The sequence below is a fragment of the Podarcis raffonei genome, chromosome 12 (assembly GCF_027172205.1).
Source record: "Podarcis raffonei isolate rPodRaf1 chromosome 12, rPodRaf1.pri, whole genome shotgun sequence".
Taxonomy (NCBI): domain Eukaryota; kingdom Metazoa; phylum Chordata; class Lepidosauria; order Squamata; family Lacertidae; genus Podarcis; species Podarcis raffonei.
The window spans coordinates 55,209,109-55,228,897 of record NC_070613.1 but is presented as its reverse complement, the minus strand read 5'-3'; the positions used below and the strand labels follow the sequence as shown (position 1 = coordinate 55,228,897).

At 41.7% G+C, this 19,789-nt stretch overlaps 1 protein-coding gene across 6 annotated transcripts in view; it reads left to right on the top strand.

The window, feature by feature from the left end:
- The window catches only part of ELMO1 (engulfment and cell motility 1), a 283,672-nt gene that overhangs the window by 162,379 nt on the left and 101,504 nt on the right, over positions 1-19,789 (top strand). For 4 of the 6 annotated variants that reach the window (XM_053409945.1, XM_053409947.1, XM_053409946.1 and 1 more), the window contains one exon: positions 15,526-15,662. In XM_053409945.1, the coding sequence (XP_053265920.1) occupies positions 15,526-15,662 (137 nt within the window). Of the gene's footprint in view, positions 1-10,263; positions 10,373-15,525; positions 15,663-19,789 lie in introns of those variants that run through there. The other 2 variants (XM_053409949.1, XM_053409948.1) reach the window with 2 other exon arrangements.

Below are 19,789 nucleotides of genomic sequence, written 5' to 3'. Positions count from 1 at the left end.
AGCCCTTTGATTTTTTCTTCACCACTTTCCCCAGGAAAAGCCGCTCTTTAGTGCTGAATCGGAACAAATGGCAATTAGGGTTTTCCATGGATTGCTGAGACCATTTAAGAGCTGCTGCTGCTGCTGCTGCTGCTGCTGCTGCTGCTGCTGCTGCTTCTTCTTCTTCTTCTTCTTCTTCTTCTTCTTCTTCTTCTTCTTCTTCCTCCTCCTCCTCCTCCTCCTCCTCCTCCTCCTCCTCCTCCTCGAAAAGCACCCAGACACGGACCAGGAAAGCACACACCTGTGACTGAAAAGTGCAGATGAAGATGTGTGTGGGTCAGCCGTAAGGCAGCTATCGTAGGGAAAAAGCCAAGTGGCCATTTGTGCCATCCAGGCCACTAGAGATGGATTCAGTGTCTCACCTGTCCCTCTGATGCCTACCTGGAAACTAACCAGAGAAACTAAGGCACAATTGAGTGCCATTAAAATTGTGCACAGGGTGTTTTCATTCTATGAAATGGTTTCCTGGCAATATTCTTATGTCTGTCCTGACAAAGTGTAGTCCAGAGCTCTTGTTTATAAGGCTAAATAATTGAAAGGAAATACAAACCCTTTGTAGCTGAGCTAATTCTGGCTCCTGAGCAAATAATTTCTTTTCAAAGGAAAAGTTTAAATGAGGGGTATCGCAGTACTGGAATAGTTGCCTTTTGGGAAGCAGATTATGTTGTCTTTGCAACCTCTTTTCCTTTCCTTTGAGGATTTTGTGCATGCTGAAGTGGAAGAAGCAAAAAGAAATAGGACACAATTTGTACAAAAGCAGTGGCAGTGACTGACCAGGACAGAGATTTTGGGGCTGTGGTGGTTTGCTCAGTGCAAATGTTGAGCCAGTGTGCATGCAGCTTGTGTAGAAAAAAACCCCAGCATCCTTGTTATGGAAAGGAATTGAAACACCCATCATCTTAATGTCTTTATAGGAATCTGTGGTGTGGATACACTTTTAATACTGTGCACACAGTTCTGGTTGTTGTACACGAGAAAGAATATTGCAGAGCTGGAAAAGGTTCAGAAAAGGGCTTCCAAAATGATCAGGGAGATAAAACAACTGCCTGAAACAACTGGCCTATGGGGAAAAGTTACAAGATATGGGGCCTTTTGTTTTTAGAAAAATGGGGAGTTAGAATACACGCGAGGTGTATAAAATTATGCATGTTGTGCAGCAAGTGGCTAGGGAGAAGTTTTCCTTCCTTACATATAATAGTAGAAGCCAGGGTTACCTAATCAAGCTGAATGTTGGGAAACTGAGGACAGACAAAAGAACATACTGTTATAGATTTGGGGGTTCCCCTAGAAATTAATAAGTGGTAGGGTTTTGATTATTTGAAGCATTGAATGGAAGGTTGGAGGCCAAGTGGAAAAGTATAGGCCAAACTTCCTTCCAAGCGCCTCACCTGCGATAGAGGCATGAACGTGACAAAATGTGTTGACGGCGCATCTAAGAGGAATCTTGGCCTGGGCAGACAGAGGGTGCCATGGTGATGGGCTGTGTGTTTGAGGGACAGGAAAAGAAAGTCTTTAGAGCAAGTTGTGCTGGGAAGAAGGGAAGAAGCAGCCACATACCCAGGAGTGCCTAGGGGTTGGGTAGGCAGCTGGAGATAAGAGTTTTGTACTCCACTGCCACACATCCCTTTTGCTCTTAAAACCAGACTCCTGCTTGTGTAGTTGGTGTAGGTCTGTGTTTAAACATATGGGAGAGCAGAATAGCCTCCCTCATCCTTAGTTTGGGTGTGATCTTCTGTTAGAGAAGAAAGCACACACCTTTCTTTTCTGTAGTGAAGACTGACTCACTGATGAATGATTAATCAGCAACAGAAAAATCATGCCCAGAAAAATACATCCTAATGGAATGTTCTATAGTGACTCATACGAAGCAGGGATCAGTTAATAGGCTTTTTAAAGGCTAGAATCTTCTTGGTACAAACGATCCATCACTTTGACTGTAGTTTACATATTCCCATTATACGTGAATCTTTCCACAATAAAACAAAAAGATTAGTCTCCAAAAATATATTGGTGTACGTTGCTGTTGCTCTCAAGTCACGGGAATAGTTAACATTCGTTTGTTCTCCATAATTATTTTGCTATGCAAATATTTGTCTTCAGCAGCTGTTCTCCTAATGCAAAAATAAAATCAAGTAACTCTGTAATTATGGGTTAGTTAGTTATTGGCTTTGATACGTTTGGGAGGTTTCCCCACCTTTGAATCTGACATCATTTAGATAATGATGGACAATGTTGAGGCCACCAGGTTCTTGAATGTAAGCTGTCACCATCCAAATATTTGACATGAACGAATGAAATTTGCCAAACTTCCTGAAAAGAGGGGTTTTTCATATAAAGTGAAAACCCACTTGAACTAATAATAATTCTTTTTTTAAATAAAAATTATTCAAAATTATAACAAGACATATTATCCAAAAACACATCATCCTTGTTCCACCCCCCCCCCCATTTTTCCTCCCCCTCCCCCACAAAACCCATCCACCCCCACCCCCCGACTTCCCTCAGTTCCAGTCTTTGGTTTCCCTAAGAATGCTGTTTTCTGCATGTTACAAAGTTATATAGATCCTCAAACTATTTAGCTGATTATTATAAAAATAAAAAGTTTGTGAATGTTTATTCAAAACCTGCCAAAGAGTCCAGTTCGCTTTGTTGCGTCTTCAGATACATTGTAAAGGGTTCCCATTCATCCTTAAAGTCACAGTTATCCTTGTCCCGTAGCTTATATGTCACTTTTGCCAGTTCTGCACAGTCCATCAATTTTTCTTGCCATGATTCTTTAGTTGGGGTTTCTTCGGTCTTCCATTCTTGTGCTACCAGAACTCTCAAGGCCGTTGTCGCATACATGAAGATATTTTTCAACTTTTTTGGCAAGTCTGAACTAATAATAATTCTCGTCTATGATACTGCTGCTGCTAACCAGAGCCAGCCTGAGATGTTTTGTTGTTTGAAGGACTTGTGGTCCTCCCAATCTTTCACAGGCACTTGCATCTTTCTTCAATCCAGGCAATGGGATAGTACATCTCAAGGACAGTAGGCTCCCATAGGCAATACTGGGCAGGCCACATGGCACCCACAGCTGTGTCTTTGAAACCTCAGTGTTGTGCCCAGCCAGCAGCATGGGCAGTCTGAGGTGGGGCTTCACTCTGCTTGAAGATAGGGCAAGTCCCATGACAAACGATTGAACAAGTCTTATAACGGAAAATATATCATCAAGAGCGGGAAACCCAAGGCAGACACAGAAAGAAGAGGGGGCGTTCTCATAACAAAGGATAACTGCATACACCATGTGTGCTTCTTTACATGTGTGCAAGTGTCTGGGTATAATGCACATCAGTGAGGTTAAAACATTTTGAATCCGGAGAGGTGTTTCCTTTTTGCAAAGACAAACTGTTGACCAGTGCCAGTTCGGCATGGCAGGTAAATACGGGAAACATGTAAAGGGATTTGTTTTCCCATAACAAATATTTCTGTTTTACTGTAAAGTCTTCTGAAGCAGAAATAACCATCTTTATGCAATCGAGAAAAATGGCATACTGGCCAAAAAAAGGGGGGGAAAGGTGTCGTAAAAGTTAACAACACAGGATATCTGTAATATGATTTTTTGTTTTGTTTTAGGCAGCAACAGAACTCAGCTGTTCTGAATTCCAGTTATTTGCCCTTCTAGTATGACCCATCCTTCTTCATTCATGAATGATGAATGAGGGCATTTAAAAGGAAGTGCTTTCTGTCACAATGTACAGTAGTTGCATTGCAGGGCAGTTGCGAGTTTCTTGGAATACTGATGAGGCCTTTGCAATGTTCAGCTGGGACGCTTCGTCTTAAAAAGCACTATATAGCCTTCCAATATATTTAAATCTTTAAACTATGTACAATTTCCTTGATTACTGTATGGAGAGCAAAGTGAAGTTGGACAGGAAACAAATGAATAGCTCTGATAACAGTTGCTTTTCGTTACCAAACCAATTATTTTCCACAATTTGTCTTGTGGCAATGTTTCTGTGCCAAAAGGACACTGCGTTCACTGTGAAACATATATCACAGTCACATTTGCAGTAGGCTGAAGTTCTTTGGTCATTCACCAAAACCATTGAACGGTGCCATTTATTAAGTGAAACAACAGACAGTATCATTACCTGCTACACACATATCTTGAAAAGGAACCTTTCTTAAATACCAGGGTAGTGAAAAATATGTAGTTATGGCCAGTTGCATTGATACGTTATTAATTTTTTCCAGACTAGCTATCCTGAGTTGCCTCAGCAACTCAGATCGGATACTTATTGAAGACAGTTAATTCTATTTTCTTTTTTCAGTGGTTGAAGATGTGACTTTCAGCTGCTGCTTCACTTGAGCACGGAGCTAGCACAACTGGTTCCATCTATGTTGTTTTAAAATTGTTGTCGATTCCCACTACATTAAACATTCAGAACAGGAATGGCAATAGGATCCTTCAAAGAAAACAGTTTTGACTTAAGATATCCTTAGTGCAGGAAACAATACTATTACAGTGGAGCACACTACAGCTCTTATGGTGTAATAAGTCTCCATCACCAAGTGATGAATTCAGCACAGATAGTCCTTTCTTATTGTTTGCCTCCTGACTGAGAAATTAGCCGCACCTGCACATTTTCAGTGTCTGAAAATGTTAATGAAAACTACCTCCCTCTTTCAGCTCAGCTCTAGTAGTAATTAGAGTTAATGGTTGCATATGTTCATATTATGAAGGTTTGGCAAACTGTTCAAACTGATCAGCTGTAGTTTGAAATTGGTCAACAAACCGGAATCAGAAAACATGGTTTGAAATAGATTTGCCAACTATGATTTGTACTAGCCGTTGTTTAATGCAGATGATATCTGTGATTGTATGACCATTGCTAGACCCACTGCATGTGAGTGCTGAAAAGTCAAAAAGCAGAAGCAGACATGTAGCACAAGACTCTATTTTGCTGATTGTTTGGAAGTGCAATCCATGTCTCCAAAACAATAGAAACCATGATCTGGAAGCAAGTTTTTATATATGCTTTAAAGTTTCAAACAAAGCTGAAACTTTCAGAAAAGGTATTGTCTTCACCAAAACCCGAAGGATTATCCTCCTAATCTACAAAGCTCCCTTCTAGCATTGAAGGGCCCTGAACTGAATGACATGTATCATTTGTTAATTCAAAGGCTCAAATTCTTTGATTAGGATATTTGAGAGGGAGGGAGGTTTGTTACTGTGGTATTCTGAGTTAGCAAGTTAAAGCAATATGGCAATCTAGCTAATATAATTCTTTGGTAAGTGTGACATTGATTTCATCTGAATTGTACTAATTAGTGGCAGAAAGAGGTATAAAACTCTAAATGTGTGAAGCTCAACAAAGGCATCAGTGAAGATGTTCATGCACTGAGAATGCCCTTAAGGAATCTGTAATTTAAAAGCTGCTTTGGCACTTCAGCCTTTGCCTGTTTGGTTAATTTGATGTGATGAGTTAAAATAATGTATCCTCCTATGCTTAACTAATTGTTTGCAGACTTTGTTGAAGGTGTAAACTTCAGCGTGCTAAGCATTCTAAATTCCATGTTGGTCTAGATCAGAGGTGAGGAAACTTGACCAGTCCTCAAGGAGGATGGGAGTTGTAGTCCAGCAACATCTGAAGATCATCAAGTTTCCCACTCTGTGATCAGGAAGATCACAGGATTGCAGGCAAACAGTATGGAGGGTTAGGTTATAAGTCATTTGATCATATTTGTATTTCCCAACTGTTCTTCTTTGTGATTAAATACTCTTTGTAGGAAACAATAGTAATTTTCATAGAGAAGTTTTCTCCTGTGCTTTTTAATTGATTGCATTTATAAGGAACTATGTAATAAATGTATATATTAATAGGCGGGAGGCAGTGGAAGACAGGAGTGCCTGGCGCGCTCTGGTCCATGGGGTCACGAAGAGTCGGACACGACTAAAGGACTAAACAACAACAACAAACATTAATAGGTGTATATTTTGTCTGCTGGTGGGCTTTCCTTAAAAGCATGGAATCTGTTCTCTCCTGTGGAATTTAGTTAACCTTGAGAATCTCAACTCTCATTTTGAAGATGCCATGTTCCTAGACATTACGGGATGTCAGAAAACACTGTATGATGGAGTGGAAACAAAAAGCACTGAGGCATTCATAAGGTCTATAGGGTCTCTCATTGTGCCCCATGTCCATTTTTGGGACTTATGATATTGGTTCAGTCACGATAGTACTGGAGGAAGCAAAGTATCTCCAGTGACACAAAGGCATCAAGAGACAAAGAAGAAGCAAATGGAATCCAGGCCAATTCTTTTCTAGCATTACACCTGTAGATCTTATGCAATATGACCAACATAAAGTAATCCTTATATTAGCAAAGCGGGAGGCTTATTTTAGATAACACAATTTGTACAGAATGAATATATCAGAATTTTCATGTTTCTGCTCAAGGGCAGTTACCGGGCTCTCAACGTGTGATGAAACCTGCAATGCTCAGCCTATTCTGCATTTAATCTTTTTTCCAGTTGACAATAATGTGAAGGAGAATATATACAACATTAAGAACCTTTTTACAATTTAGCAAAAGAGGATGGCAAGAACACTTGGAATCTAGCTAAAACCAGCTTCCTGCCATTGTCCTGATAATATAATATATGTGATAGACCTATATGTACTTCTGAAACATCTCACAATATCAGAGGAATTTTCTGCATTGTGATTCACAGTTTCCTCATGAATGCAGCTTGGAGAGTCATCCTTAATAACATAACTAGGTTGTCAGATTTTTAGAATTAAACGTGTGGTGGATTTCCCCAAGCCAAACTCAGTATCATTTGCCATGTGGGTTTTTAATTATGCCTACACATGCACACACTTCTCATTTCCTTGTCAAGGAAATAATTGTTTAGATTATATCCAGAGGTTGTTCAGTCAATTCTGCCAGTTCATGTGCAGTGTGGATATATCATCGAAAATGAAGTTCAGTTGCGTTCTCAAGGAATTTGCCCTTGGGCGAGAGATTTTGTACAGCTAACCCTCTCTTAGGAGTCTCCTAGGCAAGAACAGGTTTATAGTAACAGCTAGGCTCCGGTTGATAGCCGAGTGCCTTAAGGACATATTGATTTAATGAGTCCCCTGGGCAATCTTGGGCAACCCTTTCCTCAGGCATCTATTTTGGAAGCTATGTGGACCAGCTGATGAGCTGGGCGGCAGAATTACTGCAGATGTTCCAGCACAATAATGACTTGGTGCCTGAGCAAACTGTAGACTTGTTTTTGGACCATCTCTGGCTTTTCAACATCGTTTCACATAGTACTTTGCACAGGTAAATATGTAGTTAAAGAACAAGATTGTACAAGTCCAGCCCACACCTGAGTCCCACCACTGTTTGCTTCTGAGATGGTCAAATTTTCATACAAGCCTCCAGGTAGTTTCTGTCCCACAAAATCAAAGTGTTCAAAGTTTGGACTTACCCAGTTAGGCTCAATATGCATAGGTCCCAATGCAAAGGCTTTTGACCTTCCAAGCCACACATAGCCCAATATTCATATAATGTTGCCTGCTAGGTTCTTAACAACCCTTCTATTTTGGTCATCACAGGCATTAGCAAAAACAGCTGATTTATCAAGGCCCTAACGAGCTGGTGGCATTGGGTTGATAGACTTCATTTTTTGTTTAGCGGATAAAGAATTGTGCAGGCCTAATCTGAGGCCTGATATGTAACTTTTTGTTGACATGAGCTTTATATCCTGTTTATTGATGTCTAAGCAAATATCTCTCTTGAGTAGCAAAATGTTGGTCTTCAAGTAAGTTTCACTCTTCAAGTATTCCTCAGGCATTTGGGAAGACACCCAATGGCTCTTTCAGGACTGAAGCTGATGTAAAATTGGCATGCACATAGCAACTCAAAAGACACCAGGCATAAGATCTGTGACAATAACAAATAGCGCATGGAGCTGCCAGCAGGACAATTTTACATTGCAAAATCATCTCCTGTTCTTTGCCTCATACCCATTCCATCTCCATGAATGAGGTTTGCAGTAAGGGATGTCAGTTAAATACAGTGGGGCTGCAGGGTAATAAGATCCCAGCTAACTTCCGGCGAATTTTTGGCACCTGGCAATACTCGTTTGTAATAAATTCCCTTTTAGATCGTAACCTTGAATAATTCAAGGCAGCATATGTGCCTTAGAACTGTCTCCTTCTTGGCTTGGTTTGCCACCTTCCCCATCTGCTCCTTGGTTTTTCCTGCTTTCAGTCTCCTCGCTACTGCTCACTTGCAAAATCATTCTTTCTTGTCGATTACTGTTGTTTCTGCTGGGTATTTGAAAGAATGGCCTTGGCTGTTCTCTACAATGATTTTTTAACGTGCATCTTATGTGAAGACTGAAAGGGGATGAATAAAGAAGGCAAGAAATGAGGAGGGATTATAGGCCCAGTTTACCATTTCTGTACCCTTGCAATCTTAATCTATATTTTGACTTGGATGGTGCTTTTAGATAGAGATGCTACTAGTATCAGATTTTTGTGGGGACTATTAACATTTTATCACCTGAGGGCAAACTAATGTAGATCCCACCTGAATTGCTTCCCTGTGGCTTTGTACAGAACCAGCCATGGGCCTCAAGTGTTCAGAATGCGGTAGGCAAACTCAGTTTCCTGCCAGCAACAATATGAAAATGAGATAACAGAACCAAACAGCATTTGACCATTTGCATTCAAGCATTTGGCTTGGGGAGGTCACAAGCAGTTGCAGGCCTGCTCTAGATTTGCTTGCACCCTTCATTGTGTGGAAACAGAAGAGTTTCAGAGGTTTTCCTCCCCCACCATTTTCCTCCTCCCCTTAATTCAGGTGGAAAGGGAGGCTGAGCCTTTGCAGACTTTGACCTTGCTTTTTCATATTACAGTGGTACCTCGGGTTAAGGACTTAATTCGTTCCAGAGGTCTGTTCTTAACCTGAAGCACCACTTTAGCTAATGGGGCCTCCTGCTGCTGCCGCACCGCCACCGGAGCACGATTTCTGTTTTCATCCTCAAGCAAAGTTCTTAACCCGAGGTACAATTTCTGGGTTAGCAGAGTCTGTAACCTGAAGCTTATGTAACCTGAAGCCTATGTAACCCAAGGTACCACTGTACTATTATTTTGGCAATCTCCTTCAAAGGGGTGTATGATTGAAGATTATGTTTTGACCAAAATAAATAAATAAAGTACAGGTAAAGGACCCCTGACAGTTAAGTCCAGTCGCAGACGACTCTGGGGTTGCAGCGCTCATCTCGCTTTACTGGCCGAGGGAGCCGGTGTTTGTCCGCAGTTTTTCCAGGTCATGTGGCCAGCATGACTAAGCCGCATCTGGTGCAACGGAACACCAAAACCAGAGCAGCACACGGAGACACGATTTACCTTCCCGCCGGAGCGGTACCTATTTATCTACTTGCACTTTTTGGCATGCTTTTGAACTGCTAGGTTGGCAGGAGCAGGGACCGAGCAACGGGAGCTCACCCCGTCGCGGGGATTTGAACCGCCGACCTTCTGATCGGCAAACCCAAGAGGCTCAGTGGTTTAGACCACAGCACCACCCGCGTATGTTTTGACAAAATATTCTACAAATACCTTGGACACTTGGGAAGAGGATAGCCTCAGTCTGGACCTATATACTAATTCATCTCCAAACTTTTTTTTTATTTTTTGAAAGAACACTTGGATGTTGTGTGTGGTGACCCACAAGGAGAATGTTTGCCCTGCAGTTCTTAGGTTGCCAGTTCAAGATTTGCTGTGGATTTGAGTTCTGGATTGTGCCATGCCTGAATCCAGATGGCCATTCCCCATGACTAACTATGCTTGCACAATACATTTAGAGGGGTTGAGGGCTCACTGGTAGAGCAGCTGTTTGCATGCAAGAGTCCTAGGTTCAATTTCTGGCATCACCAGGTGTCAGGCTAGGAAAGACACCTGCCTGATACACCTGATAGCTCCTGCCAGATCAGGGTAGGCAGCAGCGCTATTCAAGATGGACCATTAGTCTGACTTGGTCTAGGCCAGCCAGTATTTGCCATATGGGTAATAATGGCAAAGTATACCTTGTACAGATTGGGTACAACAACCTGGTCAGTTTAACCAGTGTCCTTTTTCTGCATGTCTCCTTCTATCTTTACTAAACCAAGCATGCAGATGAGCTGGCAGGGATTGGTTGGGCTTTGGCTGCTGTCACAATCATTACTGTGAGTTGAGTGAAACCATGACAACGCCAGTTGCTGGCTTGCTAGGCAGTTGGGTCAATATGAAGGTCAGCCATGTCATGCAAAAGAGGTTGATCTCCAAAGACAGTGTGAGTGGATCAGACAGTAGGAGGACAGGTTAAGGCTATGTGTGTAGACCGGAATTGTAGTTTCTGTGAACCACTCTGGATAATGTTTTAGGCTACATTGCACCTTTTCAAATTTCATTGAGACCTTCCTCGCAATTGTCACTTCTCTGATACCTATATGATATGAGAGAGAGAGAGAGAGAGAGAGAGAGAGAGAGAGAGAGAGAGAGGGGAATCCTAGACTTGTTCTTTGCTTAGTCTTGAAACTAGATGGTTTTTTTTTCTTAAAGAAATCAAGGTACCTAGGAAACAAGCCACATGTGTGAAGAGTTGACTCTCTCCTGCTTTATACGGGAAGCACCTGCAGTAGGGTGCTTCTAAAGACTGTTAAGAACAAATATTGTTAGCTCAGATTTTACCCAAGTAGCTTGTTGGCCTATTTTAGGTATTGTGTATATCGCTGATTTTTTGTTTGCGGTTTATTCTGATTTTTTATATATATTAATACTTGATTTTTCATGTTTATAACATTTTAGTGTTGTAATTATATTCTCTAAACCACTTCAGGACCCATGGCTGGGAAGTAGTCTATAAATAGTTTTAATAAGTAAAGTTGGGATGGAGCAAGTGCTGGAGGAAACCCCAAAATACATTTGCTGGTACCAGCCAATTCCTCTTCTTTTTCCTTCATATAATGCTCAAAATATTACTTATTCTTGATTCACAGCTAACAAAAAAGAAGCTTTTCATGAATAAAATTTGGTCAGTATGTTTCTAGCTCATGTGTTCTTATCAAAGTTAAAAGAGTTACTGACTTGTATTTTAAGTTAACTTTTTGTTCCAGTGTAATAAAAATGACCACATTAAAAACTCAGGTCGTAACAATGCCTCAGTGACCGTTTCTGGCTTCCGACAATGTCATTTTGAAGTATGTGGGGAAATCTTGCTTCAGAATTACTGCTATATGCAACTGTCTTTGTAGATTGATAATAGCATCCACTTCCACTAAATTCAGCAAGATTTTAATATAGAGACATGTCTAAAACTGCATGAAAGCAGTTATAGTAGTAAGAATTTTCATAGTGTTCATGCCACTCTCACTTTCCTTGCCATTGCTTCAGACCTCCTCCTGTTAATGCTTAAAATTCCTCAGGGTACCTTTTGTTATATTTTTATCCTACCAAGATTTGCTTTGCATATTATTTCAGCTGAAGCCCAAGACTTTATAGAATCCTTATGACATCAGTGAAATGCGAGACAATAGCAGTTTTTACACTTTGGTAGCAATTATAATGATACACTGCGACATCAGAAGGCTTCTTGTATGCCTCAACCGCATTGAAATACTGTATTTTTTGCACCATAACACTCACTTTTTTCCTCCTAGAAAGTAAGGGGAAATGTCTGTGCGTGTTATAGAGCGAATGCCTATGGATGACGGGGGGATCTGCTGCAGTCGTGAGCAGAGGATCCATGGTTACAGCCTGCACCAAAAAAAAATCACGCACCCACTGTTGCCTGGGGCCACAGTGGTGCAAAAACATGGTTACAAAGCATGGATCCACATGGATCCTCAGGATTTTTGCATTGGGCTACCCCAAACTCACCGTCAGATCACATGTCTGTGGCCGCAGCATGAACCACAAAAATCATACATCCACTGTTTGGTTTAGAATATTTTTTTTCTTGTTTTCCTCCTCTAAAAACTATGTGCGTGTTATGGTCAGGTGCGTGTTATAGAGCGAAAAATATGGTAGTTTCCCTCGATTTCTACACAGCCTTAGGATCTACTGAATACAGTCCACCACCCTGCCCCTGGGTGAAGGCTATAGACTGCTCTAACTCAGGAACCAAAAGAAATACATGCTTTGAAATACTGTATGAATAACCACTCAGAGAATGAGCTGATTTGATAGGAAATGATAGCTGACTATTCTTAGGAAATTCCACAGAGCATCCTGATTAGGGTTTTCCCCCCTAGCTATGAAGTGGTTTAAGGCAAAGCATGAAAAAAATAACACAAGAAACTAAAAAGCACAGGTAGTCAGGTTGGCTCATAAGAAAACCCAGAAAGCTCATCACAAGGGCTACTTTTATAAGGCCAACCAAAACATCGCAACATGGTGTGCAAGGTTTTGAGAAAGCAAGGAGGAGGAAGAAAAAAAGAAAAACATGGCTTCATGTTAAAGCCATACTTTCTGCCTTGGTTTCAGTTTCAAGATGGTGTATGGGAAGAGGGTTAATAGACTAGTCACTCCTGGCTACTATGCAGGTTCCAGGTTACACCTAGGGGTGCTGGGATGAAAAACTATTTTGAAAATATGCAATCTAGCAGTTTTGATTTCTAGCTTTTCTCATGCCAAGAGAGTGGGGTGGAAGGCAGCAGTTGTTGTTTTTCAAAGTAAATTCAATGAAACAAAATGCCCACTAAGTACAAGTACTATGTCAAAATTCTTCTGAATATGTTCAGTCTGAGATTTAGTGTGCACATACAGAAGGTCATCTGCTACAGTTATCCTAGCTTGTACCATTTCATAGTATGAGATGCTAAATTCCATATTTGAATGCTCTTCTCCCTAACATCTAGTTTTCTACATGCAAGGAGCATTTTTAAATGGCAAACCGGTGAGCATTCAACAATGCAGTCTCCCATCACTACCACCCCATGGCCACCCAACAGACAGCTGAAATCTGAAGTAATACTGTCTGGAAATTGATGTTGGTGTTGAATTGGACTTAGGCTTTGGCTAGTATGCTGGGGAAAGATGTTCTACAGTTTCTGCCTGCATTTATATAAAGTTAGTCACACATGGCAGACAAGAGCATCTGTTTGTTCATCTCCCTTTCCCAACCTCCAGTCCAGCCGCTGTATCAAATGCCTACCATTTCTGAACATAGCGAGACATTATTTTAAGGTACCACAATCCCACTTTTCCAATTGTCAGTTCTACGGTTTAAATAAGAATCAGTTTCTGAGCAAAAGAATCTTGAGCTGATCACCTAAGGATTCATTAGCAAAATATGTCCTCCCCAATTTAGTGTTGGTACTGGAATCTGAAATTTCGTTTTTTTGAGCTGGTCCATAAACTATTTGCTTTCCGAGGATGAATGTTTATTATGTAAGCCATATGCATTTCAGCTCAACTAAGCCTTCCTGAGGGGTTTATCCTGCTCCCTTCCTTATAAGCTGCTCAAAGCTGTGCCCTGTAAGGTCCCTTAAAATGGATGGTCTTTGAGCATCTTATAAGGAAACAGGTGAAATAAGCCATTGAGGAAGACTCACTGGAGCCATAACACCTCTTCTTCTTCTTCCTCTTCCTCTTCTTCTTCTTCTTCTTCTTCTTCTTCTTCTTCTTCTTCTTTTCCAGTCTCTCTGATCTATACTTCCCTCACTTTTTGTTTTCATTTGTTTTCATTTGCATTTGTAAGATGCAAAACTGAGCTGCTGAAGATGTGAGAAATTTAATTTTAAAAAGACCTTGATATCCCAAGGCCATTGCCTGGTTTCATTCCCATGTTTGCGGCAGTGCCTTTATTTCTGCTCGTTCTTAATAGTGTTGATGACAACTGCACAGGTCCCTTGGGCTTTGCTACTGTTGTGTTCAATTACAGGCGGAAGGTCTGATTATCAGGAATGCTGTTCAGTCACAGCTGCAGTGAGGATGAATGGAAATTGAAGGTGCCACGAACCCCTGAAAACGAGGCCCCTGACACCACTCATTTATTTTAATGACTCAGGCCTAACTTGTAGATTTGAATACAATGACTTTCATAACTCCCCTTGAGAGTCCAGCCATGAAAAATAATGAAATGTTATTGGGCCCGGACTATTAAATTAACTTGCACCCTAACCACATCTCTAGGAGAATTTGATTGGATTTCAATCCATCTGACATGATAATTAAAACTTGCATTTATAATTTAACTTTGTAATTGGAACATGGCACCGTTAGAAAGGTTTTTGGGCCTCTGTTCCGTGAGGGCATCCTGGTGATTAAAGTCACAGATTGTAAAATGGTTTAGTAACAACCGTGGGAGAGGGAAGGTTCAAACACCAACCATAAGCAAGAATAGCAACTATATCTCAAAGATCATGCCATTTCCAAGTCCACTGACCAATCCAGCTGACCATCACTATGCCAAACGCCCCTCCAAAATAATTTGTGTAGATCTTGTCATCCCAAAAAAACAGATGGGCAATACATCTAGTTTCTAATCTCTATTTTTTTGGAATGTGAGTTGGGGGTACACATGCATGAGGAATACTCTCTAAAAATCCCTGAACAAAGAATAGTAGAATGTCAAAGAGAAGACTAGGGTTGGTCTCTCCTCTCTAACATCTGGTTTTGTGTGTACAGGGATTTTATCATATGAACTTAGAGTATTCAGTCATGTGAGCTCCCACCTGTGTTCTGAAGAGGTACATAGCCTGGAAGCAGATGGCCATTGCACCATCACTGCTTGTGAGAATTAGGCCCTGGTTCAGGAGGCACATTGGCCATCTCTGCCCTCGTTTAGGTAGATGGAAGAACTATGAGGTGACCCTTCAACATGTAGTAGAGCCCACCAAGAGGGTGAGCTGCTCCAAAGGCCTGCTTTGCTGTTGGATCTTTGGACTTGTATCTGGTTCCATAAATTCCATAAATTTAGAGGAGCCTCAAAAAAGGAATTAACTTGTGATAAGGTGAAATGTACAGTTGTAGATTCAGGTATCTGAAGAAGTGTGCATGCACACAAAAGCTTATACCAAGAACAAACTTAGAGTTGGTCTCTAAGGTGCTACTGGACAAGTTTTTTTACTTTTTTATATATTTGTACAGTTGTAGTTCAAGAAATTACACTTTAAAGGGTGTATATTTTTAGAGCTCACCCTATTTTTTGCTGTTTTTGTAATTCTAAGTTTTGTTTTGTTTTTTAAAAAACACCCTTTTAATGTTGTATTTTATATTGTTATAACCTGCCCTGGGAATTTAGGGTGAAGAATGGGTTATTAAATTAAAACAACCAGCACTTTTTCCCCCCAGAAGAGGTGGTGCCTTTTGTTTAGTAATTCTCAAATTGCTCTGACCTGTTCACTCACTGCTTATTACCTCAAGCCAGTTAATTATATTGTTGCTGTATATTATTCTAGGAGGATCTCCTCGTCAATCACATATTAATACTTTTTTCTTTTAATTTATTCATATTTAGCAAGTGAGACCTGCAATGATTTCCACCCAATGTTCTTCACGCACGACCGGTCATTTGAAGAGTTCTTCTGCATTTGCATCCAGCTGCTGAATAAGACATGGAAAGAGATGAGAGCAACTTCTGAAGACTTCAACAAGGCAAGATTTTGGGAAGGGTAGCATTTGGAAGCAAAGTTCCTTTGTTTTCTTGGTTTCCACCTAATATGATTTCATATGTCTCTCTGGACTAGTTTTGAAGGTGATTGAAACGTAAAAGGGAACATACTACCATATGTGGTAAATAGGTAAATAGGAACATACAACCATATGTGGTGGTCCTGTCTAGAGATACAAAGATTTTGGAATATGATTTATGAAGAGATAAAGAGATTGATAAAAACCACATTTAGCAAGAAACCGGAAGAATTTTTACTAGGAATGGTTTCAGATAATATTCCCAAAAACAAAACTAGGCTATTTATGTATGCAACGTCAGCAGCAAGGGTTACAGTGGCAAAACACTGGAAAGATAAAAATACACCCACTAAAGAGGAATGGGTAGTCAAATTGTGTGAGGACTTGGAGCTCGCAAAGCTGACAGATGCAATAAGAGATAAACCTAAAAAATTGGTGAAAGAAGAATGGGAATGTTTAAATAATCATTTAGGGGACAAGGGCTCAACAAGAAAGATCTGGCTATGTTTAGAATGATACCGCATAGAGAAATGTTCCCTGATACCAAGATGAAGGATTCCTTTGGAATGCAGATAGAGAGAATTGATAAGAGTAATGATCTGTTGCGAGCTTGACGGAAGTGTACAATAGATGAGCTTTCCTGCTTTGGCTCAGCTTCCTTTTTCTTTCTTTTTTCTTTTTTCTCTTTTCTTTTCTTTTATCTTTCCCATAGTTCCTTATGTTCGGTGCCATGTACTTCAATATTTTTTGCAGTTTTTGTTAGTTTTTTTCATTACTATTAAGGAATTTTCCTTTGTAATTTTGGTTGTCTATATTTATATAAACTTGTTTAAAGCAAAATAAAAGTTTTAAAAAAGAAAGAAATGTAAAAGGCGAAAAAATTATACGATCTGAAGAGAAACCAGAGTTTTGAATCAGCTTTTAGTACCCATAGACCAAATTCATCTAAAAAATAAGAATAAGGCCTAATTTAACCCCAGAGTTTGGAGAAAGTGTGATAAAACATTTGTGAGGGAAAACAAGATTTCAAAATTGCTAGCACTGTTTCCACCTTTAAAATTCTAAATAATTGCGGGGAAATAGCTGAGGCTCCAATACTTTGGCCACCTCATGAGAAAAGAAGACTCCCTGGAAAAGACCCTGATGTTGGGAAAGATGGAGGGCACAAGGAGAAGGGGACGACAGAGGACGAGATGGTGGGACAGTGTTCTCGAAGCTACCAGCATGAGTTTGACCAAACTGCGGGAGGCAGTGGAAGACAGGAGTGCCTGGCGTGCTCTGGTCCAGGGGGTCACGAAGAGTCGGACCCGACTAAACCACAAAGTGTGACAATAGTCTTTTATGTGGCATTTTATTCTAATGTGTTGAAACATTGGCAGAATTATGCTTCATTTAAGCGTATGGATGAGCTCAGCAGCTGAAATGTTCAGTAATGCATTGCATAGTTTTAGCATTACAGTGGTGCCCTGCAAGACGAATGCCTCGTAAGACGAAAAACTCGCTAGACGAAAGGTTTTGCGGTTTTTGAGGTGCTTCTCAAGACGATTTTCCCTATGGGTTTGCTTCCCAAGACGAAACGTCTTGCGAGTTTGTTTCCTTTTTCTTAAAACCGTTCATACTGTACCAAGTTTGAAGCGGGAACTGGGCTGGCAGGGAGCGAGCGAGGGAGCGACCTACCTTTTCCAGTTTCAGCCTTGGGGAAGGAGAGCGTCTCGCTCCGCAAACGAACACAAGGCAAGAAAACAGCGGGAGCAAATCTCTTCCAAGCGCGATCGCAAGCACGACAATTAGTCCTGAGTTCCGAGCAGAGTAACCCGATACAAGAGAGAGAGAGAGAGACTCCGGAGACAGAGCGTGTGCGTAAAAGCGCATGAAAGAAAAACTGCAGAAGGAGCCAAAGAACAAATAACAGACTTGGGCGCAACAGAAGCGGGATCTAGCAGAACGATGCAGAGGGATCCTCTTCTGGAGAGGGCACAGAGGAGGCAGGTGGGCTGGGATCCAGCGGATCTGGCTGGGTCTCTGCGCCGCCTCTGCCTCTCTCTCCCCCCCCCCTCCCCACGTGGCTGCTCCATTTTGCCCTAACTGCACGAAGGCAGGAGGAGGGGGACCAAGGAGGAGGAGGCATCCACTGCGCTTGGGCCGCCGCGAAGGCGCCTTTGCGGGGGTGGGAAGAAGCCGGGAGCAGCTGCCGAGACTGTGGGGAGCCCGGTGGCGTGGCGCAAGGTAACGGGGGGAGCAAGGGAGAGTCCGCGCCGGGCGCTTCGTGCGTCCGCCCTCGGTTCCTGGGCTCGAACTTCCTTTGGCGCCTCGTGGAGAGAGAGGGAGAGGAGTGGGCTGGGGCTTTGATGTGGGACGCGGTTTGGCGGAGCGAAGACGCGGCAAGGCTTGGCGACAGAGTAAGGGGGGCTGTTTTCATGGGGAGGTGCGAGGGGGTGTCTTTGCCTCTTCCTGGCAACAGATCCTCCAGGCTGGGGAAACTCCTCCTGCTGGGGAGCGACCCGCTTTGTGCTTTGCCCGCTATCCCATTATAAAAGGAGTACTGTAATAATGTTCATAATACAGTACAAGGGTGCATCCGTGCTTCGCAAGACGAAAAATCCGCAAGACGAAGAAACTCACAGAACGAATTAATTTCGTCTTGCGAGGCACCACTGTATAAGTTAACACCTCAGAAGCGATTTGAGCAGGGATAGGGATAGCTCTCCTACTGGAGGCAGGCAGGGTCTTCAACTTGCAATGTCCTCTCCAGAAGGGAGGAGTCATCCCGTCTTTCTCTGGACTGACCCTGCCTGCTGCAAGGGATGGTTGGGTCTTCATGTCTCTCTCTGTGTGTGGAGCAAAACACTTGCTTGAGTGCTTGTTTTGTGAGGATTTTCCCTTTGTCTAGTCCTCTCCTTCACCCTGTTTGCTGGATCATCTTTCTGAGTGAGTTTTTTCCACAGTTTTCCTGTTGGCTGCCTCCGCCCTCCAGTTTCTTCATTTCTACTTCATTCTCTTCATGCCCCCTCCTCCCGGTTGTCTGGGGAAGGGAAAAATGTGGGGGCAACTGGATTCTGCCCCAATTACCGGGCAGGCACAGGAGGAGCCCACAAGGCGACAGGGCCAGGAGCTTGTGTTTCCCATCTTTTTCTTTTAAAAAAGGGAGCTTTTATGTGACCAGTGTCTCTTTTCAAAGCAAACAGCAGAGGGAATCTTTAGCAGAATGGATGCATTGGAAAAGGATATTTCTAATGTGAATGCCATAACTGGTACACTGGCTGGGTTAGTGGATTCTGGTGTCTCTTTCTGATATCATAGATGTTGGCTCATATGATGGAGGCATAATCCATATTGTTTTATTGGTAGTGTTGCTGCGGGTTTGTCGTGGCCTTGGGCTAGAACAGCTAACTTACATTGAATTGAATAAAATGTCTATGCAGCTACTTCACAAACAGGTATAATCTTTCAAATCGTTCTGTTGAGAAGAAAACTTGACTTTCATGATTGTGCCTTGTTTGGGAGGAATAGAAGACACGATCTAGGGTTTGGATTGAACAACAAGCGATGCTTCATGGCTACTCATTGCTTGCAAGCCATTAACCACATCTTACCATAATGTAGAAACTAGACAATTGTTAGCACTGGTTTCTTGTTTTGATCCTTCTCATCTTTAAGATCGGTTTTCATTTCAGCAAGCTTACTGTATATATTTAACTGCCACTTCCATATATTTTCTTGTCCCTGCGTGGTGTATGTGTGTGTGTGTGTGTGTGTGAGAGAGAGAGAGAGAGAGGGAGAGAGAGAGAGAATGCTAATCCGATGTGAGATTGTATAGCAATTACAGTGCATTGGATTTTAGCTCTTGGGACCCAAATATCTTCCCGAAAGCTACTCAGCCAGCTTTCGTCTTTAATCATAACTGAAGAAGGAAGAGCTCTTTCATTTAATTTTTCATTAATGAAAGTAAATTGTATATTCTAATCTAGAGGTAGCAGGAGTTTTTCAGCTGGCTGGAGCTGCTATACACATTGAGGGCTTTCTCTGCTGGAGGGCAGTTATGGTTCTTCAATAGTTTGACTGTCAACTTCTCCACTAGGTCACCTTTTTTT